We start from the raw sequence: 26743 nt of genomic DNA, 5'->3' as shown, positions 1-26743 counted from the left end.
CATCAAAAAATACCTTGAAATGTGGAAGGTGCATTGGTAAGGCCAAAAGGCATGACCAAAATTTCATAATGACCCTCATGAGTTCTAAATGTTGTTTTTGGAATGTCTTTAGTCTTCATTCTGATTTGATGATATCCTAAATGAAGATCCAACTTGGTGAAGTAAATTGCTCCATGTAATTCATCCAATAATTCATCAATGACAGGAATGGGAAATTTATCTTTAATAGTGAGCTTGTTGAGCTCCCTATAATCTGAACACATGCGCCATGATCCATCCTTCTTGTGTACCAATACTACTGGAGCAGAGAAAGAACTTTGACTAGGTTGAATTATACCATCCTCTAGCATTTCTGCAACCATATGTTCAATTTCACTCTTTTTGGCATATGGATATCTGTAAGGCCTGATGTTTGGGGTAAAACTTCCTAGAATCAAATGAATAGCATAATCATGATCAAGAATAGGTGGGAGGGCTTTGGGAGTCTCAAATACCTTGCAATGATTGTCCAAAACTTTTTGGAGATCTAGATAAATAGATGATTTCGATGTGGGAACCTCTAGTAAACATAATTGTGCAATTACAGCCCATTGTTATTTCTTTAGAAGCTTTGTTATGCTGTTAGAGCTAATTATCTTTCCCAATTTCCCTGTGATACCCCTTAATTCGACTTCCTTTCCTTCCTAAAAAAATTTCAAGAAAAGTTCTTGAAAATTAAAATCTATCATACGCAAAGATTGTAGCCATTGGACTTCTAGTACAACATCAGCACCACACATTGGAATGGAAAGCATTGAACTAGTCAATACATATTCTCACATGGATAGCTTGATATTATGGCACTTTCCAGAGAAATTTATGGTTCCTTCGTTTGCAACCATCACTTGACACTCTGGTGATGGATATAGGAAGCAATTCAATTCCTTGGCTATCTTACAATGAATAAAATTATGGGTATTACCCGAATCAATCAACACTATTACATTTTTCTTCTTGATATGTCCTTTTATCTTGAGAGTTTGAGGAGTGGTAATTCTTGCCAATGCATTACAAGATATGGTTGGATTATTTTGTTCTTTCTCTAGGGTTGGTTCCTAGTGTATATCCTCTTATTTTGACGTTTTTTGTTCCTTTTCTTCCTCATCTTCACAATCTATGTAAAATAATTTATTCTCAACACACTTATGACCTTTAGTGTATTTTTTATCACAGTTGTAACAAAGCCCTTTTGCACTTTTTTCTTCCAATTGTTGTGGTGTTAACCTTGTAGGTTGTGGAAGTTTAGGGGAAGCAACACTTCCATCTTTATAGTTGTGAGTGGTAGGCTTCCTTGTTTCCATAATTTTTCTTTCAATTTTTCTTGCCAAGTTGAATTCCTTCTCCAATGAATCAAGTTCCCAAAGGTGAACCTCATGTTGGATGTTATCGTCTAAAGTCCCTATGAACACATCAATTCTATGCTCCTCTGGAATAAATTTTACCCTTATATTCAATTTTTGGAATTCCTCGATGTGCTCCACCATTGAACCCTTTTGTTTGAGATTTATCAATTGGCTAAAGAAGGTGTTGCTTTTTTTATCCTCATAATGTGTTATCATTTCCTCCATAAAAAATGACCAAGTGACAATTTGTTTACGAGAGCAAAGCCATTGATACTATACAAACTGATTGGGTTCTAAATATAAAGTTTCAATGGGTACCTTTTGTGTGTTTTTCACATTATGGAGATCAAAATATCGCTCCATCTGTAGGATCCATGTTACAGGATCCTTGCCATCAAACTTCCTCATATCGATCTTTGGAACATGGTGGGTCTTCAATCCAACATTAGATTCTATGGAATCATGATTAATGTTTCTTTGTTTCTCATAATGAGTTTCCTCTACTACCTTTTCTTGAAGCAACTTTTCCAAACCTCTTTTCAAACCTTCCATGTCTTTCTTCAAATCTTCAATGTTTACTTCTAAACAATTCATCTTAGATTCCACACCATAAATCTTAGCTTCCACACCATTCATCTTAGCTTCCATTCCATTCATCTTAGCTTCCATGCCATTCATCTTAGCTTCCATGCCTTTCTTTAAACCATCCATCTTAGCTTTTGTTACTTTTTGTGAGAGTGAAATTTGTTGCACTTGGTCTCATAATTTTGATAGAGCATGTTGCATTTCTTCCTCTTCTTCATCAGTCATGGTAACGCTTTCAGGTTGCTTACTAGGTGTTTCAATTTTCTTTCTTCGGGGCATCAATTAATGATAATTATGTTGCACTATGCCCTTTGAATTCATTCAAACTAATTTTTCAATCCAAACTTATGTAAATATTTTAAAAATACTACACACATTTTTTCACTTTGTAGGAGCTCGATATTGAATCTATTGTATCTCTATAATTTTGAATTTCCAAGGTCTGAAATTTCGTCCTGTGGTAGCCCTATGAGACCTCTTTCCAACCCCACAAGTCTGATCAAGATTTGATTCTCTAAGAAAGATTTATTCCAAATCTCCCATGATGACCTAATTATAGATTGGTTCAGTAGAGCAAAATTGTATGAAGTTCCATGTGTCACTGTTTCAACCTTTGGACCTGGAAATGATACACTGAAAACTTCAGTCCGTCCTCTTTTTGTATATTTTTACGAAATTTCAATTTGATGCTTAGAGAGAAAGTTATGACGATTTTCCCCAGGTCACCTGTGTGAGATATAATTCGGGAGCCTACCAAAACCCTAACTTCCTTGGATCATATATCTGAAAATATAGCGAGACAAGATCTGAAATTTGTACCCGAGATTCATCAATATTTTGGCTCAAATGGCTTTTAATTTCAGCTTCTTAAAATTCTTAGAAAAAAATTTATAGCGAAAATTCCACAATGACCTATTTGAAGCAGCGAAACCCTAGAATCCAAAGCCATCATACCAAATGTTATGCAACCAGCTCACAAAATAGAAGAAAAGATAGATCTACGACTTCAAAATCAACCTCTTCGATGGGGAAACCTCCTTTACATTACACAAATGAACAATTATTGGATGATACAAATGACAAGGTCTCCTTTCTATATATAGGAGTCTAAGGGGTCCCAAGACAATCTGAGCCTACATAACAATAATATGTTAAGGGAACAACAATAACAATAGTGGGCTTCTATGGGGCACAATAATAACAACATGGGGACTACATGGGCACAATAATACAGTAAAGGGGTGCACTAATAACAATAAGGGGATACACTAGTAGTATAGGGACCTAACATATTATAAGTGTTAATGTTCCTTTCTAAGTTTCATCGGATCATCAAGGATATCTATCACACATTTTGGGGTCATAATACATTTTCTAGTCACAAAACGACACTTTTTGGTCGCAACTACACATTCTTGGTACGTTATACTTAGTGAGTGTTTGTAAATTGGCACTTTTATGCATACTTCTTAGTTTTGGGTCATGTCCAAGTTTTTATGATGATTTTAGATGTGTCACGCTTGATTTTCCTCCTAACTCAATGTGTTTTTCAAGGTTTCACCATTCCATACTTGGACAATTTTTTGACTTTGCAAGCTTGTCTTCTGGGCCATGAGGAGTGAACAGTGCACTCCCAAGGCTTAGTGGAGACCCTATTGTCATTTTTTGTTGCATCCTGCACCTAGGAGGCTTCTCCCCAATGCACAGTGCACTCCTATTCCATAAACCCTCTTCATTGTTGCTTGTCACTATGAACTACGCCAAGCCTAGCCCCTGCCTCCCAATTGAGCACACTGCGCACTCTCAGTGGGAAATGAGGCCTTCCCTTGTGCCTTGTTCTTGCACCATATACCCTCCTTGTGGCCCTATATCTCCCTTCCAAGCACATAGTGCATCCTCAGTGAACAATCATGTTACTTGTCCTTTGTTGTTAAGCTCTTCACCCTCCATCAGGCCTCCTCCTCCTCCTGCTGAGTGCACAGTGCATTATCAGTGATCAATGAAGCCCCTCCTTATCTCTTGCAAATGTGCCATGTGCCTAGAAATCTTCTCTCTCTTCCTTTGGTGTATTTTTCATCTACATACAGAAAAGTTGCATGAAACATGGTAGAATAGGAGATTTTGGGGCTAATGTCTACTTGTCATGAGTGATCTACATTTGCAGGTCTTTAATGAAGCATGGAAAATATTTGTGAGGAGATATGATAAGAATTGTTGCCCAAGGAAGCATCCTAAATAATAAGGCACCACGTTGTGACAATTGAAAGAAATATGGATTTTGATGATCAAAGTGATTCATGAATACTACAAGATCTTTCAAGACCCTTTAGAGGGTGGAAATCAATCACAATGCAAGATTTTTTAGAAGTATTGAAGACATAATGGCAGTGTCATCACTACTCGAAGAAATCTATGTACAAGTCACCATGGGTCCAAGTCATCAATATCTATGACTTGTCATGTTGTCGTCACATGTTGATGTGGAAAATGATGATATATTTTTTACTATTATTGTAAATGTAAATATGTGGAAGTCCAAGAGTCATATATGCACAAAATAGCCACATGGAGAAGTCCAAAAGTCACATAGAAGTCCAAAGGTCACATTAGAAGTCTAAGATTCATGAGGAAGTTCAAGAGTCATAAGGATATGAAAGGTCGCTCCTTTTGTTATAAAAAATGCCTCATTACTCAAAGAGAGGACTTTTAACCTTGGCTTCTTCATCCAAGCATTAGAGAGGAGAGCAAGTAGTAGTTTAACGCTCCACTATTGGAGCTAGTGGTGTTCATTGTATTAATTAGAAGATTTATGGTGGCTCAAAGACTCAATCAATTTTTCTATATGTTCTCATGTATTTACATGGAGTGGAATATTATGGATGAGAGACTATCAAAATATAGAATATATATGGACAAAGATTAGTGGCATATTTGAGAGCAGGATGAAGACTCTATATATGAATACTACCACAGGTTCTTCATTGAATAGGCCACCACAACTGAATATGTTATATCTATTTATTTTTGTTGATATATGTATGTGCGGAACACAATGTTTTAGAACATTACAACAATTTATGTATGTTATAATGTACACTATTATATGGGGCAGGAACCGGTTTTATATGTATTGGATTTATCTGAAGGTTATTTTGTGATTGTTAATCTGACTTAGTACCACTATGATGTTTCTTAGTATCAGCTCATGACAGTGTTGGTTTATCTGTTGATGTAGCAGTCATTTGTCTGACAATATTTTTTATTTTTCCTGAAGGATCCATTTTCAGATGAATTATCTGTTGAGATTGCAACAAGATGATGGAGCTTAGTGAAAAGAGTCGCCTTCACTAAGTGGGCCCGCAGGCTATTTTTGGCGCAAGTCTATTTTTAGACATATGGATCATGTCTATGGATTGCAGGTTGTTGTTTATGGATGATTGATCAAGTTGGGAAAAAAATAGATGGACTTCTATTTTTGATGAAAGTGTGAGTGATCACAGTGTGAGTGATCAAAGTCTATTTTTAGACTGGCTGTCAAAAATAGAAAAGTCAAATATTATTATCTCACAATAATATTTGGACTATAAACTTAATCTTATTCTCTTGGAGCATTTCAGTTTGAGCTACAGAGGTGGCACATGCAGCTGTCAGAAGGAAATACGCTTTTCTTATGAGTCAGTTGAGTTGTTGCATGCATGACTTCAGTTAGAACTCAATCAGTTGAGTTTGGTGGAGTTGATTGTGGAGTTGATGGAGTTGTGTTCAGTTTAGCTTTGTTAAACTGGTTGTATTTAGTCTAACTGGCAAATAGACTAGAGATGAGTTGGGTGAATTAGTTATTAATTAATTCACAAGTTATTAACTCATAATACAACTAATGAATACATCAGTTAACTCAGTTGCATGTCAGTGCATGTTCAGTTCAACAGGGACAGGTGGTAGAGAATCAGATTTCTATCAGTTGTGACTATAGTTGTGCACCAGATCTTGCACAATCAAGGGATTGAGTATGCCAATGAGTTTGCTCACGTATTTGCCCACATTATAGATTTTGCTCACGTCCAACAAAGCGTGAGTGACTATTTTGCAGGTGAAAAACGAGTTTGGTGAGCCATTCTCATCAATTCTTGAGCAGGTATTGAGCAGTGGAGGCAGGCAAGCAGTGGAAGAGATTTGGAGATCAGATCTGAGCTGTATTGTGTGTAAAAGAGGTGGAGATACTTGTGAGAAGTATTATGCTGTGTAATGTTACATGACTCAATCATTAATATACAGATAGTTGGGGTTTTTAGCGAGATGCTTTCCCCGGGATACATACTGTGTTAATGTGTGAATGCTCTTGATGTTTTATTGTTATTGATGCTGCTATATTGATGATCAACGTATAGGAGCTTATGTATTGTGTATGTTTTCCGCAATAGTACATGATCAGGATAATCTCCATTGAATATGTGTTAAATTATTCAAAATTTCTACATTATCTTTCTCAAGTTTCAAACTTGTATATGAACAAGTATTGCACCAATAGTTCATATTCAAAATGTAATTTTGAAGCTTTTTGAAGAATGAAAATTATGGATTTTTTCCTAAGAAAAATATATATGTATATAAGACATAATATATAATTAAAAGATGATCTTTATTTATAAAATTTCATAGAATGGTAAATATTATTATTATTTTTATATCGGTGTTTCAAGAAACTATATATATTAATTTGTGGACCATTTGAAATACTAGCAAGAATAGAGTCAGTGGCCTTCTAGCTAGCATTACCAACCCACATTAAGGTTTACAATGTATTTCATGTCTCTTTTGGAAAAATATATTCATGATCCAACTCGTGTTATTGATTAGAATGTTGTACAGGTCGAACTGGAAGGTGAATTCCAAGTCAAGCCTCTACAAATCTTAGACCAGAGGGAAACTATACTATAGAATTGAGGAGCCACCACCCAGGTTAAAGTGCAATGGAACCACTTTGGGCCTAAGGAGGCCACCTAAGATATGGACAAACAAATGAAAAATACGTCCTTTATGCTATTCTAGAAGGCATGAATGCAGAAAAACACCAAGGATGGTGTTCCTTTTAAGGGGAGGGGAGATGTAGTGACCCCGATGAAATTATTTCCTGGTATATTTTTATGATTTTATTTTCATGAGTATGGATGATGGCCATGAGGCTAAAGAGTAAAGTTGAAAATATTACTTATTTTTGTTTTGAAAATATAAGAGGAGTCACCACATGAGTATATAAGCTCCCAACTATAAGGAAACAATTAAAAATCAATCATAGTCCAAGTATGGACAGTTGACACAGGAAAAGGAAAAATCCCCCATCTTCTAGGGATGATACCCTACCACTAAAATTATCATGATGGGAGATGAAGGTCATGGGTGGGGGGATATTTTAAAAAAAAGGATTGTGGGAGAGAATGGAAATCTGAATAGTGTGTTTCTAGTGAGAGAGAAAGACTAGACCTACATAAAATATAGATTTTCATCTTGATTTAGCAGGACATTGCTAAGGCTTAAGGGGGAATAATTGTGAAAGTGATTCTTTTTTTTTTGACACAAAAGGTTCCAGGAGCTCAGGGGGAACTGCTAAGTCAACAATTCATTAGTTGGGAGGAGCATGGTAGCTCCTATTATATTTTCAAAAACACAAATAAGTAACTAGGTTGTTTGTTATGAGCTATTGAAAATTTGAGTTTTGTGATTTTCTTATGTTCCTGTATATTAGCTAGGAATGACTGCAAGTATTTAAGAAGAATATGGTTACTTGTCAAAAAAGATTTAATTTATTCTATAACTAACTCTGTGAATGTAGATTCACATGTATATGTGAAGGAAAAAAGTTTACCTAAAACCTTGAATTGATTATGTATGGGAAACTATGAATTATGACGGGAAATGTTCAGTTAAAGTCTCACGAGAAGTTCAAATGTGTGTGTTTGTGTGTACAAATAATAAGTAAAATTAACTAGTGTGACAAGACAAGTGGTCCCTTGTATTGAATAGTTAAGGAAAAACATCAGAAATAGACATATTAAATAAATAAGAATAAGGATTTTATGCAATAACCAATATTGATTTTGCAAGGAAGATAAATACTAAAATAGAAGTTACAAATAGGCATGGAATCCATATTCTTATTTCAAAAATATTTGTTGTTTATGGAAAATGTTATTCAAGAGTTACATACATATTATAGAGAAATTATTCTTAAAACAAAAACCGGATTAAGATCATACAGTCATGATCATCTCTTATTAATATGAAAGACATTAACACTTTAAATATAGAACAAATGATGTTCAATAATTGAACTTTGCTCGGTATATGCCAAGGAGAAACAATATTTCAAAAATAAATTCCAAACATTACAAATACTTGTTCCATATAATGTTGACAATTCCAAAGAAAAGTTGTGCTCAAACATGGATTAACCACAAATTGGTTCTTCAGGTCAAGGATGTCAATACGCTCCAAAAAAAATATCCTACATGCACGGGTAAATATGGTTTGGTTAGATCTATCCTAAGTCTTACGAGTTGTAATAGTAACCCTACATTGGAAGAGACGAAAAGGGAGATAATATAATCGGTACCTAGCAAACCGGATCATCGGAAAATATAACATAATACTTTCGAAAGCTTCTCTAAGAAGGGTTGATACTAACCTGCAAATCAAGGATAAAATTATTAGAAGCTAATTAAACCAAAAAAAAAGAAAAAAAATATGTGAAATAAATTGAAGGATAACAGTCAAGGTTTTAAGTGGTATAATCACCTAAGAAAATATTTGGCATAAGCTAAATTCCTACTCCTGTAACAGAGTCAAACCCTATCATTGGAAGGGTTTTTTTTGGCTAATTAACCCTAGAAACCTTTAAAGAAATAATTTCATAAGAATTCAATTCAAAATAGAAGTGGGTACCTTTTCATGTGTATTATGTCGTCGTTGGGGGTCGGGGCCCTGAAACCATGGAAAAAGAATGAGGATTAACCCTTTGTGTCATCCCAACTGTGGCATGTAGAAATTTCCCACTTGGAAAAAGTCTTATAAACAATGGTACCTGAAATTTGGTAAAAACCTCTTTCCCTTATTTCGATAAAGCTACAAAATTATAGAAGAAACCCACAAAAATTTTACCTAAGAAATTAGGGTTAGGGTCAGAGCTCAGACTAAATGTAACCACTGCTAAGAACATGAGTATAATGAATGATGTTGAGGAAGAAATTCTCACTCTTCTAAGATATACCTTGAATGAACCCTTGGCATAATTGTACCTTGTGATACAATGGGTAATTAGGAGGATTTGACTAGAATATAAGAAAGACAAATTAACACTGGAAAATAATTACTAAGTATAGGTTTTACATGTGTCGATCGAATAAAGAAACCCTGATGAAATAGCCTCGGCAAGTAATGCAATGGGTCAAAACACTGGGAAAAGTACTTCCACAAGCTCTTGTATTAGGAAGAACCAAAGGTCTAAGTGTTAAGATTAAAAACTAAAAAGGAAACCCTAAAGGGAAATCCAAGATTGCAGAGTTGAAATGCAAAGGAGTGAAAGTGAGAATTGTTAGAGTGAGTGGCATTTGGTTGGGTGGTGGGGCGGGTAGTTACCTTAACTAGCCATTACCTATTTTTCCATTATTAGATCAAGGAGGGAGCACCCAAACCGTGGATGTTATGACAACCACGTGGGTAGGCCAATTGTGGCCTCGAAATATTGGCCATGTAGTCTTGAATGTGTGGCTAAAATATCAGAATTGATATTTTAATGTTTTGTGCACAATATGTGTTACATGGTAGAATGGCATATAAGACTTAATTTAAACCCCAACCTTTAGTTCAAAAACCTTTACCTATGTATTTAAAAATAACAAAAAAACAAAGTCAGATTGGTACTCTAATGTTAAGACCTTGTGTTGCCTTTTGACATGTCATGTGTTTGAACCGGGTGGTGGTCATCCATTGTACTTATAAGTAAACACTTAAGGTGTTAGGAAAAATACCCTTTTGTTGTACACATACAATCATATAACCTACAAGTACTTGGAACATGCATATATATAAATCACTCAAAGTAGACCTTGGTGACTAAAGTGAAACAATGGTATCCACAATTGCAGTGTTGGCAACTATATATATATATATATAGGTAATTGCTTAATGAAATATTGAGGTACATTACAAAATGTTTGAATTTGTGACTTATTTTTCAATTCCTCTTTTACTATTTCCAATGTTTGCTCGTCTTTTCGTTGTATATACTAGCAATTATTCAACTCAATTAACTTGTTCATTTCCCCACTGATGGATTTGATGTCTGGTTTATTATGTGTGCTAATTATGGTCAAATTCTTATTTAGTTTTTCTTTTAACTCTTTCATATTGTCTCTCAAGATGTTATTGTTTCTTCTTTTTTATTTCTTGCATCTTATCATTCATTATTTTTAGCTCAGTTTCTAACCTTAATATTTATTTTCTAATAGTTTGAATTAGTTTTCAAATATTGAAACTAATTATGTTTTATGTTCTACTTCTCTTTATTCACTCCTTTTTCTTAATGAATTGAAATGACTATAAGGAATTTTTGTGGTTAATTTACTTGGTCTTCCCTTGCTAGGTTGAGGTTTTGGCATATGTAGTGAAACACTAGTAATTTTGAAAAATAAAATAAAATAAAATAGTTAAAAAAATTATACACCTAGGTTATAAGCGACAAACCATTAAAAATAATATATAAATAAAATTCAAAAATACCGTAAAAAATAATACTTTAATCAATATTTCAATCTATCAAACAACAAATATTATATAGGTTATATGAGTCATAAATATATGATATGAGTCATGAATAGAGATCACATACATAAAACTCATGCGATATATTTCAATTTACCGTAAAACTTCGTATGATATAATTCAATCCACCATAGAGCTCATGTATAATACTAGAGTCATTTATAAATTCATTGCAAAATTTTGTATGATATATTTCAATCCACCATAAAACTTGTATTATAGATCTACCACATAGAATATTAGGAGCATCCACCGCAGTGTTAAAAAAAATACATTACAGAATATTAGGAGCATCATCTACCACAAAATAAAAGACATCCACCACATAGTATTACCAACATCCACTCCAAAGAGATTAAAGTGTCCACGTAAAGTAATTACAAACATACACTGCAAAGTTAAAAAATCCGCTGCAGAGTATGACAAACATTCACGCATCCAACGCAGAGTTTTATATTACCTTTAAATATTATTATTTATGTTTATTTTTAATTATTATTTTATTTTTTAATATAATTAATATATTATTTATAAAATATATAAAATATTATTTTATAATAATGAATAGTATTATTATTTTAATAATATTGAAAAGATTGGATATTTATAATGATGATGATGGTTAATGTCCACTGAACTTATGTATCACAATAAATTTATATTTAAGTTTTTGTGGATGTAGTTTATTTAGTAAAATTTGTTATATTAAATATTATTTAAAATATGATATTTTTTTATTAATTTATATGAATCAATTCTATTTCACATAATTATAAAATTATTTTAATTATCAATTTCTTATTAATAACATTTTTTATAATATATATATAAAAGATTTTAATTCTAACTTATGTAAAGAAGTTGATTACTCGTTTATAACTTTGTATTAAAAGTTAGTTTATGGGGCCTAGAACAGACTTCTCTTTATTCGCTCTTTTTTCTTATTAATTAGGAATTTTAGGTAATAATCCAATCATGCTAAGTGTTAGGTGTGGTGTGGTTTAGATGATTTTGATGACTTAGATGCCCTCCTTAGTAACTACGCAAGCCACTAACCTAGTAACAAAAGAACACTTTGTTATTAAAAAATCACTTAGATGCCCTCCTTAGAAGTGACTCCAACCACTAACCTAGCAACAACAAAAAAAACACTTTGTTATTAAAAGATTGCTTAATAATTTAAGAGACCTCACCAGTAGTCCACATTTTGTCTATTAAAAAAATTAATTATTTGACTTCTTTCTTTATTCTCAAATTTTAAAATATTCCTAAAATTTAGCCTAAAAATAAAAATACCCCTGAAATATTTTATCTTTTCAATCATATATTCAAAAAATTCTGTAATTGCCCTCAAGTTTCTGGAGTTTCTCTGTATTAAATATTTCATAGTCTTAGAATTTTCTGATTGTGGTGGGTTCATTGCATTAACGCAGTGAATAACGGTTGGATGATATCGATGATTGGGGAGAATGAAGTAAATCCCGTCAGCGTGCCTACAGAGCAGGAAGAGCGATATTACTCGCCAGCAGCACTAGGTTTCGGAGAAAGTAAGTGTTCCTATAACGATGCCATTTCTATAATTAATCTCCAACAGCGAGAACCTTGGGTACCTTGAATGCTCGTCAATTCAAGGTAACCACTGGACTACAGGGTTTGAATTTTTTTGCCTGCCATGGCTTCACATAGCATTTCATTCCAAGAGTATCGTTTGGTCCTAATTGTGGAGGGTTGCACACTGTTTATATATATATATATTATTATTTTCTAATTCCTGCAATAATATGATAAATAGAGTAAATTGTAATCAGTGTATAGCGAAAACAAATTGAATTTTAGTTAGTTTGTATAAATAAATAAAAATTAAAGTTATTACAAATATATATGTAAATTTACATATAGGTTTTTTTGGTAAGAAATTTATATCGAATAATATTTATACCCAAAATCTCATCACTATTTAGCTCAAAAAGTTAGGTGTTTCAGATGAACACCATCAATCTATGTGGTTTCCATCAACTTATTTCGCTTTAAGGGTTTCTAACGAAGACCATTTAGCTGATAAGAAAACCCATCTCTTTAATGATTTTAAGAAGAATAGTTATAATAGGTACCAAGGTGTCAGAGCTAAAAGCTAGCCAGAGACCTAGAACTAAAAAAGAGTCAAGGTGGCTAATGTTCACCGTCCTTTATCCAAGGGACAATTGACAAGATTGATAGGATTCTTAGGAGTGGTTTCCACCTTTAGACCATTAAAAACTATTTGTGTCTCTTTAAGATTCGTCAAAGACCCTATGGATCCCAAAAACATGAAGGGTGTTTATTTGATTCTATGCTCTTGTGGAACCCCCTACATTGGAGAGACTTGTCATTCCATATTTCAGATAATTCAAGAGCACGCAACGGACCTTAGACATTGTAGGACTCACTCATATGCTTTAGCGGAACATGCTGAAATGACAACATATATGTTTAAAGGATTCCAAGGTCCTTGCGAGGCTTGATCATTTCCATCGCTGTAAATTAAGAAAAAGAATTAACACTACCGTAAATTAAGAAAAGGAATTAATACTCTTAATAGGGATGAGGGATGGAAAATCAACAATTCCTAGGTCCCTTCCCTTTATTCCTAAGCCCTTTTAGTTTTCTCCCTTTCTCGGTTTCCTTCTCCTATCCTTATTATATTTTCCTAAAAAATCATTTTTGTATTCTCTTTATTTTTATATGTTTATTATTTTGATTTTAGCTTATCTATATATATATATATATATATAAGTGTGTGTTTATTATTTTCATTTTAGTTTATATATATATTAAAAGTTATGATTAAGTATTATTGTTTGTTAACGTTATATTTGAATATTAGATAAATAAAAATAATTTAATAAATTGATTATAAATGGTTTTTAAAAAATTATTAATTTATTAACTAATAAATTTTTTATGTTAATTATTTATTTGAATCTTATAATGTTCCATTTATTTTATAATATTTATCTTTATGACCATGAAAATTTTACAATTATATCTCTACTATAAATATTTGATCTGTTAATCTTGCTTCCCAACTTTTTCTTCATCATGAACCTCAGAGGGGTCAAAACCCATCCACACGAATATATCACAGAAGCCTCCAATCTAAGAACATATATATAAAGTTTAAAATAATAATAACAATAATAATAATTAATTAAGCTATATATAATGAAAAATTTAAAAATAATATTATATAGATGTGTGTGGGGTTTAGGGAGATCAACTCAAAGGGTAGCCCGCCAAACTAAAAAGGCCTAACCCAATCCAGGTAGATCAACTCAAAGGGTAGCCCACCACACTAAAAAGGCCTAACCCAATCCAGGAAGATCAACTCAAGGGTAGCCCGCCACACTAAAAAGGCCTAACCCAATCCAGGTAGATCAACTCAAAGGGTAGTCTGCCAAACTAAAAAGGCCTCACCCAATCCAGGTAGATCAACTCAAAGGGTAGCCCGCCAAACGCAAAAGGCAATCCAGGTAGATCAACTCAAAGGGTAGCCCGCCAAACTAAAAAGGCCTAACCCAATCCAGGTAGACCAACTCAAAGGGTAGTCCGCCAAACTAAAAAGGCCTCACCCAATCCAGGTAGATCAACTCAAAGGGTAGCCCGCCAAACTCAAAAGGCAATCCAGGTAGATCAACTCAAAGGGTAGCCCGCCAAACTAGAAAGGCCTAACCCAATTCAGATAGATCAACTCAAAGGGTATTCCATCAAACTAAACGGGCCTCACCCAATCCAGGTAGATCAACTCAAAGGGTAGCCTGCCAAACTCAAAAGGCAATCTAGGTAGATCAACTCAAAGGGTAGCCCAATCCAAGTAGATCAACTCAAAGGGTAGCCCGCCAAACTCAAAAGGCCTAACCCCAAGGACGTCAAGCCGAACTAGAAAGTCCTAACCCCAAGGATGTCAAGCCAAACTAGAAAGACCTAACCCCAAGGACGTCGAGCCGAACTAGAAAGTCCTAACCCCAAGGACGTCAAGCCAAACTAGAAAGACCTAACCCTAAGGACATCGAGGAGATTTGACATTGTGACCTTCATATATGTGAGATACTTAACATGTTATGCTCTTAACCTGCAAAAGATACCCAAATACAAAATATGTGAAGAAAGATACCTAGAACATAGAATAGTGAGAGACAACAACAAATATTTCATTATTCAGAAAGCAATGTTCATTGGCCTCTTCGAGGGGGCAACCTCCAATAGAGCAGATCTCGATACAAAAATAAGACACGATGCTCCTTGCAGGGAGTCTCTATCCTTTACATATGACTCATACATGCAATACCATGGATCAATACCATGGGTTTTATTAATACCATCTATCTAATACCATGGCCCATTTGCAACTAACTGTGGTCTCGTCATTAATTGCGGGTTAACCACTTACAATTATTAATATGGGCTTTATTGACTCTTTATTATGACTCGATCCCACTACATAAATAAGCGGGTTAGGGTGGGACCCTAACATGCCCTCCCCCTTAAGAATAGCCTTTTCCTCAAGGCTGAAGCTGCGGAAACTGCTGAAGAATAGTGGTTGGTTCCCAAGTTGCATCTTCCGGGGAGGTGTCTTTCCACTTGACGAGAACTTCCCTAATCATGCGGCCACACAGATGCCTTTCTCGTGTGTCTAGGACCTGTTCAGGTTGGAGCAAGATTGACCCTTCCTCGTCCAACTCAGGTAGACTGGTTTGAATTCTGCAATTGTTCCCAATCACTTTCTTGAGGCATGAGACATGGAAAACTGGATGGATTTTTGCAGTAGGCGGAAAAGCCAACTTGTAGGCTACTTCTCCAATGCGCTGAAGTACTTGATATGGTCCGTAGAATTTTGGAGATAGTTTCTGACAACCCTTGTCTTTGAATGATGTTTGCTTATATGGTTGCAGCCTCAAAAAGACCTAATCCCCTTCTTGAAATCGGCACTCTGAGCGATGCTGGTCTACCTGTTGCTTCATGTGGTTTTGAGCTTGATGAAGATTCTCTCTAAGATGGGCAAGCATGGTTGCGCGGTTTTGTAGGAGTTGATCCACTGCTTGTACCTTTGAGCCCCCCTTGATATAAGAAGTAGGGGAAGGAGGGAGTTGACCATATACTGCTTCATAGGGAGTCATTTTGGTGGTGGCATGATAGTTGGTGTTATACCACCATTCAGCCAGAGGTAACCATTATACCCAAAGATGTTGCTTTTCTGAAGTGAAACACCTAAGGTAGGTTTCCAAACATTTGTTGACGGCTTCCGTTTGTGGATAATAAGAAGTACTGAGTTTTAGTTGGGTGCCTTCTAGCCTGAAGAGTTCCTGCCAAAAATTACTGGTGAAGATCGGGTCGCGATCGGACACAATAAAAGTGGGCATACCATGCAATTTGAAGATCTGATCCATGAAAGATTGAGCGACCAAAGTCGGTGTAAATGGGTGGGGTAGGGCGCAGAAATGAGCATACTTCGAAAGTCTGTCCACAACCACCATGATGTCTGACTTGTTTCCTGACTTTGGAAGACCTGTAATGAAATCCATAGAAACCTCCGTCCATATTGCTGCCAGGATGGGCAACGGTTGTAATGTGCCTGGTGCTTTGACAGTCTCCCCTTTGTGGCGTTGACAGACATCGCATTCTGCTACAAAAGTGAGGATGTCCTTTTTTATGCCTATCCAAAAAAATGATCTTCTGGTGCGAGCATACGTCTTCTGAAAGCCTGAATGTCCTGCAAAGGGGGATGAGTGCAATTTTGCCAAAATGCAACTTTTGAGGGTGGATGTTGGTGATATTACGACTTTGTCCCTGTAGCGAAGAATCTCATCCTGCCACGAGTAGCCCTTAGTGGACTTTGGATCCGCCTTCAATTGAGAATGAGTTGGGAGAGCCCAGGATGTGAAAACCATTCCCTGCGAGCTTCTTCAATCCATTCTGGAATGGGAAGGGAAATTGCTAGCAGGGTACTTCCCTCCTCAAATTGGCAAGATATTGCATCTGCTACACTATTTTCTTGCCCTTTCTTGTAAATGATCTCATAATCATATCCCAGCATTTTGGCGAGCCATTTATTTTGTTGTGGGGAGGATAGGCGTTGCTCCAAAAAATATTTAAGACTGTGATGGTCTGTGCGGATTTGGAAACGTCGCCAGCTCTCTACTGCATGTAAAATGGCCATCATTTCCTTCTCATAGGTAGATTGGCCCATATTATTCCCACTTAGTTGTTGGCTTGTGAAGGCCAAAGGTCGCCCTTCCTGCATTAAGACCGCCCCAATACCCGTACCCGAAGCATCACATTCAATGACAAAAGATTTGGTGAAGTCAAGTAGTGCTAAGACTGGAGTGGAACACATGACATTTTTGAGAGTTGTAAATGCCTGTTGTGCGTCCTCATTCTAGAAGAATGAATTTTTCTTCAGGAGTTGAGTGAGGGGCTTCGCTATGCGACCATAATTGCTGACAAATTTGCGATAATAGCCTGTGAGACCCAAAAATCCTCTCAAGCTCTTCAAGGTCTTAGGTTGAGGCCAATCCTGCATTGCCTGGATCTTTTTGGGGTCCACCTTGACACCTTCATGCCCCACAATGTGGCCCAAATACTCAACTTCTTCCATGCCAAAAAAACACTTGGACATCTTGACAAATAATTTATGCTTGCAGAGCAGTTGCAAGAGTAGATCTACATGCTAAAGATCTGTGGCCCAAGTGCAACTATAGATAAGGATGTCATCGAAGAAGACAAGGACACATTTCTTGAGATATGGTTTGAGAAGGTGGTTCATAAGGCTCTGAAAAGTAGATGGGGCATTACAATGACCGAATGGCATGACCAAGAACTCATAATGGCCTTCATGAGTTCGGAAAGCAGTCTTTGGAATGTCGACTTCCTTCATGCGAATTTGGTGGTAGCCTGAGCGAAGATCCAGCTTAGTGAAGAATTGAGCCCCATTGAGTTCATCTAGCAAATCATCAACCACCGGGATGGGAAATTTATCTTTGACTATCAACTTATTGAGGGCCCTGAAGTCTGGACACATCCACCACTCCCCATCTTTCTTAAGCACCATGACCACCAGTGATGAATAAGGACTAATACTGGGACGAATGACACCTGCTTCCAAAAGTTCCTTGATTATTTTTTCTATTTCATTCTTTTGGGTGAACGGATATCTGTATGGGCGCACATTTGGGGGTTGGGCCCCTGGAACCAAGGTGATGCTATGATCATGTTCCCCTCTCGAGGGTGGAAGCTCATGAGGCTTGTCAAAGACGGCAGATGGTTATTTAAAATCTATTGCATCTCAGGATGAATCGGCAGAGACTTGGTTTCGACTACCTGGATGGCATTAAATTGAGCTATAACTCCATGATGGACCTTTTTTAGCAATTTTTCCATCCTATGCGAGCTGATGATAGAGGGAGCTCTCGCCTGGAGTCCATGGAGGGTGTTTGTGGAGTTGTTCAGCTTAAAACTCATATATAACTCCTGGAAATCCATTGTGATTGGCCCAAGAGTGTGAAGCCATTCAGCACTGAGGACAATGTCGCACCCTCCCATGTGTATGGCAAACATGTGGGTCTTCAACTGATAATCCCCCATTTGAAGTTTGACATTTTCACAGCGGCCTTCACATTTCATTGTGCCCCCATCCGCAATTTGGACTTGGAAGTTAGAAACTGCTCGTACAAAACAATGCACTGCTTTCGCGACTTTTTGAAGGATGAAATTATGTGTACTTCCACTATCAATCAAGACTACTACTGGGCGATGTTTAATAAAACCTCTGATTTTGAGAGTTTGAGGTGAAGAAATCCCTGCCAAAGCATGCAGCGAAATAACTGGTTCGTCAAGGACATTGTCCTTTTGGTTGTCCTCTTCTACCACCTCATGTTCCTCCAGTGGTGGATCTTCCTCCGATGAGCTGTAATCAGTGGCATCAATTTGAAAAAAAATTGGGCTCCTTGCATTTATGACCTGGGGAGTATTTTTCATCATAGTAGTAACATAATCCTTGCTTTCTTCTTTCGGCCATTTCTGCAAGTGACACCTTTTGAACCTTAAGTGTTTAAGTTGTGCTGTGAGCTTGTGGGGGACGACCCTTAGCGGTGAAATTTGAGCGACTGTACTGGGCTGCTAATGCACGTTTCATGTTACGAGCTACTTTACAAGCCTCCGTCCATGTGGGAGGGTGGTGCAGTAAGACGTGGGCTTTTATGGCTTCTTTAAGACCGCTGATAAAACATTCTGTGTCGAACACATCTGAGAGACCCCTAGTGCGGAAGGCTAAGGCTTCAAAGGCTGTAATATATTCATCCACTGTGCCAGTCTGTCGGAGCTTAGTAAGACGACCCAAAAAAGAAGAATCCTGGTCAAAGCGTTTTGTAAGAGCTTTTTTGAAGGAGGTCCAAGTCATAAAAGGTCCATTGCAACGTTGATGCCATTCCCACCATTGCCACCTTTCATTGTCCAAGTACATGCTCCCCACCATAAGCTGAGTCTCATTATCTAAGATGTTATTCAGATTGAAATACTGCTCCATTTGTGCTATTCATGCTGCCGGGTGAGAACCATCAAATTTATGCATATCCAACTTGGGAGGTCGCGGTCGGGATTTTTGGTGGGGGCCCCCGAGGTGAAGAGAGTGGCTAGACTCACCCTCACTGTGTCCATTCCCAATATACGCCTTCTCATGGGCTTCCTCCTTGCCCTTCGGGATTATGCTCGGGATCATGCTAGTTAGTCGGTCAAGCTGAATTTGGAGGGATTGCAAGGATTCTTCAAGTTTGTCCATCCTCTCATTGGCCATAGCTTGAGCTCTAGTTTCTACCATGCACCGACCTAATGTTCTTGAAAATTGGGACCGCCCAAATATTTTTTTTTTTCACTAAGAATTGAATGGTACCACCGTGCTCAGCTCGTCGTCCTGATTCTTTTTTTTTTTTTGAAAACTCCCAACGGAGTTTTGCTCCTTCCTGAGGAATACTGCAGTAGCCGAATCCTCAAAATGTCAATGCTACCAAAAGTCCTGCGAAAATCATGCCCCGGTATAGGAACCCCACACAACTACTCAGATCAGGTGGATCTGAGAGATCTGAATGGCGGATCGGATAGCTCTGAGCGGCGGAACAGATTGCTTTCGCAGATCTGATGGATCTAATAGATCAGAATGGCTGGTCTGCTAACTCGGAACTGCGGGACTGATGTCTGCTGCTGCTGCACCCCTTTGCGTGAGCGGATCTGGCAGAGATGATGCGTGATCCCCAGATAGAAAAGGGAACTATGGTCTCGAGGAGTGTCAGGTGCTACAGATCGCAATATACATAAGGGTTTGACAGTAGTACTCGGCCCAATGTTTCAGGGCTCTAACTAAGGAGGATCAACTGTACCCTTAGCCGTACAACCCGACTACCCTATCGTATAGACGAGTAATCTCTCCGAGTGCTATTCTCGGTGTACTGTAGCAGCAAGACGGCCGACGGTTTATCTATGGTGAGGTTGCAGAGGAGCTAAGGGGCTTCCGATATACCCAGAAGGTACTTGGAAGACAGTCTGTACGCGGTTCTGTCTAATGTGCTACTACTCGAAGGGGTACCCACAGGGGTTACAAGGGAGTCCAACAAGCGTGACCACCTCTTGTATTTCCTGCGTGCATGCCTCCCCAAATCCGCAAGTTTATGCGCTCAATGACAGATCCCGTGGTTTAAAGACGCCGGAACACGTCTCTAGCCAAAAATTTTTTTTTGCTAAGAAATGGAGATCCCACCAGCCCTGGAAAGTGCTCTGATACCACTTGTTATGCTCTTAACCTGCAAAAGATACCCAAATACAGAATATGCGAAGAAAGATACCCAGAACATAGAATAGTGAGAGACAACAACAAATATTTTATTATTCAGAAAGCAATGTTCACTGGCCTCTTCGAGGGGGCAACCTCCAATAGAGCAGAGCTCGATACAGAAATAAGACACGATGCTCCTCGCAGGGAGTCTCTATCCTTTATATATGACTCATACATGCAATACCATGAATCAATACCATGGGTTTTATTAATACCATCTATCTAATACCATGGCCCATTTGCAACTAACTATGGTCCCGTCATTAATTGCGGGTTAACCACTTACAATTATTAATATGGGCTTTATTGACTCTTTACTATGACTCGATCCCACTACATAAATAAGGGGGTTAGGGTGGGACCCTAACATAACAACAAGAACTCCACCAACTAAGCTATCCCTTAAGACTAATAATTCATTTTATATTAAAGTAAATAATATGAAAATTCGGGTGGTCATGATGAACCTAGATTGAAGTTCCAAACACGTTCACCAATAATTCTCCATGTCATTTTTCAAAAAATCTTAATCATTATATTATGAATCACAGAAGCATCCAATCTAACAATATAAAAATAAAATATTTACTTTATATTTTAAAGTATTTTTTTTACATAATTGAAAAAAAATCAAAATTCTCAAGTTACATATGTGAAAACAAAAAGTGTTTACATAGAAAAACAATTTCCAATCATTTTTAAAAAATCAAAATTATTTTCAAGTTTGATTCGTCAAAAAGGGTGTCTACGTAGCAAAACACTTTCCAGTGATTGTGGAAGTTTTCCTTTGTTATTTGTAAAAATAAAAAAATAGGTTTTAAATTTAAAAATGTTTCCCATTTTTATAATTGTATCTTTTATTTGGTGGTTTGCATTATTATTTCTATTGGATGTTGATGGTAAACCTAATTTAAATATGTTTTCTATTTTTATAATTGTATTTTTTATTTGGTTGTTTGCATTATTATTTCTATTGGATGTTGATGGTAAACCTAATTTAAAAATGTTTTCTATTTTTATAATTGTATTTTTTATTTGGTTGTTTGCATTATTATTTGTATTGGATGTTAATGGTTTATTTTGTTTTGTTATGGGGTGTTTGTGTTGATTTTGAGGGGTTATATTTTTGGACTTTGTTATTGAACTTTAACTGCTTTACGCGTAGGTATTTTGTTATTAACATTTAAAACATATCAGTGAAAGTGGTATGTTTGTTTGTTATTAGAATTTAAATTTTGAATGTTAATATAAAAGTAGGCTTTTTTCAGAGTGATTGAATAATGGTTTAAAATTGTTTTTTAATTTCTCTATATTTATTATTAAAATATATAATAAGAATAATTAGTTTTTGAATAAATAAATTTCCATATTTATTAAAAATTTGCAATCACTAACTTAGTAAATAGTTTTTATTTTTATTATAAATTTTAAAATGGTTAAAATGGGTTTTTCTCCGTTGTATGTGATTGTTTTATTTTATAATTCATAATTCATAATGAAGATTGATATGAATTGATTTTGGGTTTTTTATTTTTAACTTATTATTATGCTCTATGTTATTACACATTTGGTTGGTATTATTCTAAGTAGTTTTTGTTTTTTATTTATTTGGATTTTTTAATTATTAGTTTATAGATATATTATTAATGATATAATTAAATGGATAATTGTTAAAAATGATTTTTAATTGAATAATTATTTATTTTTAATTATTATTTAGTTGTTTTGTTATTATTGTTATTTTTTTTAAATGGCATACATCTTGAGTGGGTCTAATAGTTAAGAGTATTTGTATATCTTGGTAGACTTATCAGTTCAATCATTGGACGGAGATGGGGAGGTGGGTCTCTTGTCCCACAAACAAGGGGGTGGGTCTCTTGTCCCACTATCAAGGGGGTCTCATACACCAATTTGGTGTCTAGCTTGGTCGTGACCTTAAAAGTGGATAATAATAATAACTAATATTCATTTTTTAAGAATTGAAATGAAATTGACATTTATTTTCACTTAAATGTGATAGTGGTTGAAAGTGTTTTTTGTTATTAAAAGTGGATAATAATAATAACTAATATTCATTTTTTAAGAATTGAAATGAAATTGACATTTATTTTCACTTAAATGTGATAGTCGTTGAAAGTGTTTTTTGTTATTTTTTTTATAATTAATATTCACTAACGGTGTCAGGTCTCATAGCATAACCTCTTGAGGATGGGTCTTTTTAGCAAGGCGACCTAGGATCAAACCATGAAACCTCAAGGAGGTGGTTGTGCCTATGCTAGAGGGAGGAGACATGCATGGGCCTCTTTAGAAAGGCGACCTAGGATCAAACCGCAAGAGGGTGGGGTGGTTGTACCTATGCTAAGAGAGGAGACATGCTAAAAACTAAAAAAATCCAGTGAATTTAAGATTGGTGTGCCATTCAATAACACTGATGGAAAATTTTTATTTATTTTACTATATATTTTATTATTATTAAAAATTATTTTCCCTATATTTTATATTTAGTTGTTTTGTTGCATTTTGATAAATTGAAAATTATTTTTTTTAATCGCTCAAAAAATAAATGTGAAATATAGTTTCTTCAAGTCAGTGATTATGTTTCCTTGCTTCCCTATCCAAAATGATATCGCCTTTTGTCGTTTACAATAATTTCAATGAGTGTGGAGCATTCTGCCTATAATGTCCACATCATTAAGTTTTAGAGCAATACTGCTTGATATGTCTAATAGTGTTAACGTCAATGGTTAAAAAACAAACGCAGTTGATATGAGGTACAGAAAATTTTCACTCATTGGTTGTGAGTTTGTTCCAATTATAATAAAGAGATATATAATTCCATCCAGGTTAAATATGAAATTGACATGTCATTTAAAATAAATATATTTTAATATTAATTATAAATAAAATATTTTAAAATTGAATTTATATATCAAAAGTAATTAAAAGTGAAAAAAATATATAGAAAGAAAAGTTGTTTTTAAATCCATCAAAGAATGATGTATAATTTATTGTATGTAATTGACATTTAAAAAAAATATATGGATAACAAAATTATTTTAGTGTTATTTATAAAGAAAATATTTTGATTTTCACTTTACTTAAAACTTTCAATATCAATTAAATATTTATATGATAAAAGTCATTTAAAATATAAATAAATAAACTATATTTAAAGCATTTCAATAATTTGTTGCTAAGTATAAGCTTATGGAATGCAATATGAAGCATTATGTAAACAATAATATTTAAGGTTCAAATCTACATGGGTTAAGCTAACAAAAAATTGATGCTAAGTATAAAATAGATATATATCTTTCTAAACATGAAGTTAACACATTGTATTTATAAAAATAACGATAACCCAAAAAAATTAAAATAAATATTAAATAAAATATCTCAATATTAGTTATAAATAAAATATTTAAATTTCGTTTATGAATAAAATATTTCAAACTTAACTTAAGATATATGTGTAAAATAAGTAAAATTAAATTAAAATTAAAAATAAGAAAAAGAAAAAATAAATAAATAATCACTTAAAATATTTAATGTTGTATGTATGAAAACATGTCATTCCCTTACTTTTTAATCATATGATGTATATATGAGAACCAATATAGATTTATTATAAATTTGGATTTATCATATTTGCAAAGGAATATTTGAAGTTAAGGTATTATAAGGAGGTCATTAATCTCACTCTTGCTAAACAGAATTATCTTTCTACTATGACCAGTACTAAGAAGAAAATGAACATTGCAAAGATATGAACTAATTCTCATGATCTTCTGAGTGAAATCAGGGGTTGGTCTATTCCTAAAACACCTTGTGTAGAAAAAAATTGTCCCACTTTCTCTTGCATTGTTCGACCCTTAGTCACATTCGTTCTCCTTTTCAAAACATTTGCCACATTACCAACATTCTTGACTTGTTAAGTCAGCAAAACTATAGTGATCTCAGAAAACTTCTCTCCCACTTTTTATCATAAAAATAAAATATTAAAAATTCTTAGTTAATCACTAATAAACCATATTAATCTTAATAAACATTAACCACCACCACCACCACCATCATCATTATATGGAATTAAAATAAATTTCAATTATTCTATTTGATTATTATATTTTAGGATAAATATTATTCACTTTTAAAATATATAATTTTCATTTCATTATGATTCTAATGTAATTGATTTTTATTTTTAAATATTTATATGAAATTGTATAAAGTTGGTTGAAAATGGTTCTTATATTTGTATGAAATTGAAATGGTTCTTATGTTTTTTTTACAGCATGCAGTTTCACATGTTGCAGGTATTTATAAGATTTGCCTTTTTTTTATTGATAACTCTGGACGATGGCCTAATATAAATCTGATCGAATTGGGTTGTCCCTGCCAATGCAGATGAAACTCGATCTAGGGAAAGCACCTTAATCTGCGACAAATCCTCATACAGAACAGACGTATGCATCATGAAAGGCGATATCAGAACTCACCCCGCCTCTTCCACCCTCTTCCTCGTCTCTGGAACGCCGGGATCGGGACACCAGGGGCAGCAGGAACAGAAATTCAAAATCAAACCATATACACGAAAATGGGACAATATCACAATGGCTTCGGTGGACGAACTATCGCTGGAAAGATTAACGGATCCCACACACGCCCCGCAGTGCCAAGTAACCCATTCCGTCCCAGCGCTGGTGTTCTCCACAGGGGGCTACACAGGCAACCTTTTCCACGACTTTACAGATGTAATTGTCCCTCTTTTTATAGCCTCCTACCATCTCAAAGGCCAAGTCGTTTTCATTATATTGAATCACAAGCCCTGGTGGACTCGAAAATTCGGGGACATCATAAGGCAGCTCTCGTCTTACGATATCCTCGACTTCAGAAAAGAGATAAATACCGAAACCCATTGCTTCCCGGAGGCCATCGTAGGCCTGCGCTTTCACGAGGATCTCTGGGTGAATCCCGCGCTCACTCCATATAAACACACAATAACGGATTTCCAGAAAATGCTCAGCAGGGCTTTCGAAGATGGCAATAAGAGATCGATTTCCCAAAATTCATTATTCAAATCGCCGAGGCCTAAGCTCGTCCTGATTGCCCGCAAGAGATCCAGAGTTTTTCTGAACCAGAGAGAAATTGTTGAAGTGGCTGAGAAAGTGGGCTTCAGAGTCATAGTTCTTTCGCCAAATGTGAACACCCCGATGAAAGAAATGTACACAATTATCAATTCCTGCGATGTTCTCATGGGAATTCATGGCGCGGCATTGACACATTTTCTGTTTCTTCCGCCGGGGGCTGTGTTCGTACAGGTGGTCCCTCTGGGAATAGGATGGGCTTCTCGTACTTTCTTCAGAAGGCCAGCCATGAAGATGGATACAATCGAATACCTTGAGTACCAAATCCTGCCGCAGGAAAGCTCGCTCTATGATGAGTATCCCAAGGATCATCCGTACCTGAGGGATCCAAAGTCGGTGAACTCTAAAGGGTGGGAGGCAACGAAGAAGGTGTACCTGGACAATCAGAATGTGAAATTGCATTTGCCTCGCTTACAGAGGATCTTCAATAAAGCACTGGACCTTATTCACTCCAGAAGTAATTCAAGCTCCAGCGAACAAATTAGCAATGGGAAATTTGTAAAAGTCTGATTTATATTTGGATCCCTGATAAACCCTTTTTACAGGACATTGGTATTTTTCAACCCAATATCTTTTTCCAATGCAACTTAATTGTATCCATGTGCATACGTGTGATAGATATGTCTTTGTTAAAAATTGGGCCTCCTCTCATGCTAAAAAAATATGGGAAGACAGCTTAGTTCTTGTGACATAAATTTGAAATTCTTATTACATCAATAATTTTATAACTAAATAAATTTAATTAAATTTATCAATTCTAGAGTTGGATCAAAGGCTTGCAGCGGCTAACCCAATGAAATTTACTTCAAGCAAGATTTTCAATATATTGATTTAGAACCCAATGCAATAAATAAGTCATGGATATAGAATTTAATTTCATAAATATATTCCAAGCATTACATATTCACACTCCATAGCATGTTGTAAACGCAGGTTGTCTAAACAAATCACAATTTCCT

General features: G+C 35.4%; 1 protein-coding gene across 2 annotated transcripts in view; it reads left to right on the top strand.

Annotated features, from left to right (window-relative positions):
• Positions 1-26469, top strand: part of LOC149181333 (xylan glycosyltransferase MUCI21-like) — a 168083-nt gene extending 141614 nt beyond the window's left edge. For both annotated transcript variants that reach the window (XM_089416575.1, XM_089416577.1), the window contains 2 exons: positions 12218-12331; positions 25045-26469. In XM_089416575.1, the coding sequence (XP_089272701.1) occupies positions 12218-12331; positions 25045-26294 (1364 nt within the window). In that variant the 3' untranslated portion in view covers positions 26295-26469. The remainder of the gene's footprint in view (positions 1-12217; positions 12332-25044) is intronic.
• The last annotated feature ends 274 nt before the right edge of the window (positions 26470-26743 follow it).

Source organism: Pinus tabuliformis, chromosome 3_2 (genome assembly GCF_031772625.1).
Source record: "Pinus tabuliformis cultivar Carrire ecotype Pingquan chromosome 3_2, CPIR1, whole genome shotgun sequence".
Lineage (NCBI taxonomy): Eukaryota > Viridiplantae > Streptophyta > Pinopsida > Pinales > Pinaceae > Pinus > Pinus tabuliformis.
This window is presented reverse-complemented; position numbering and strand designations above follow the sequence as displayed.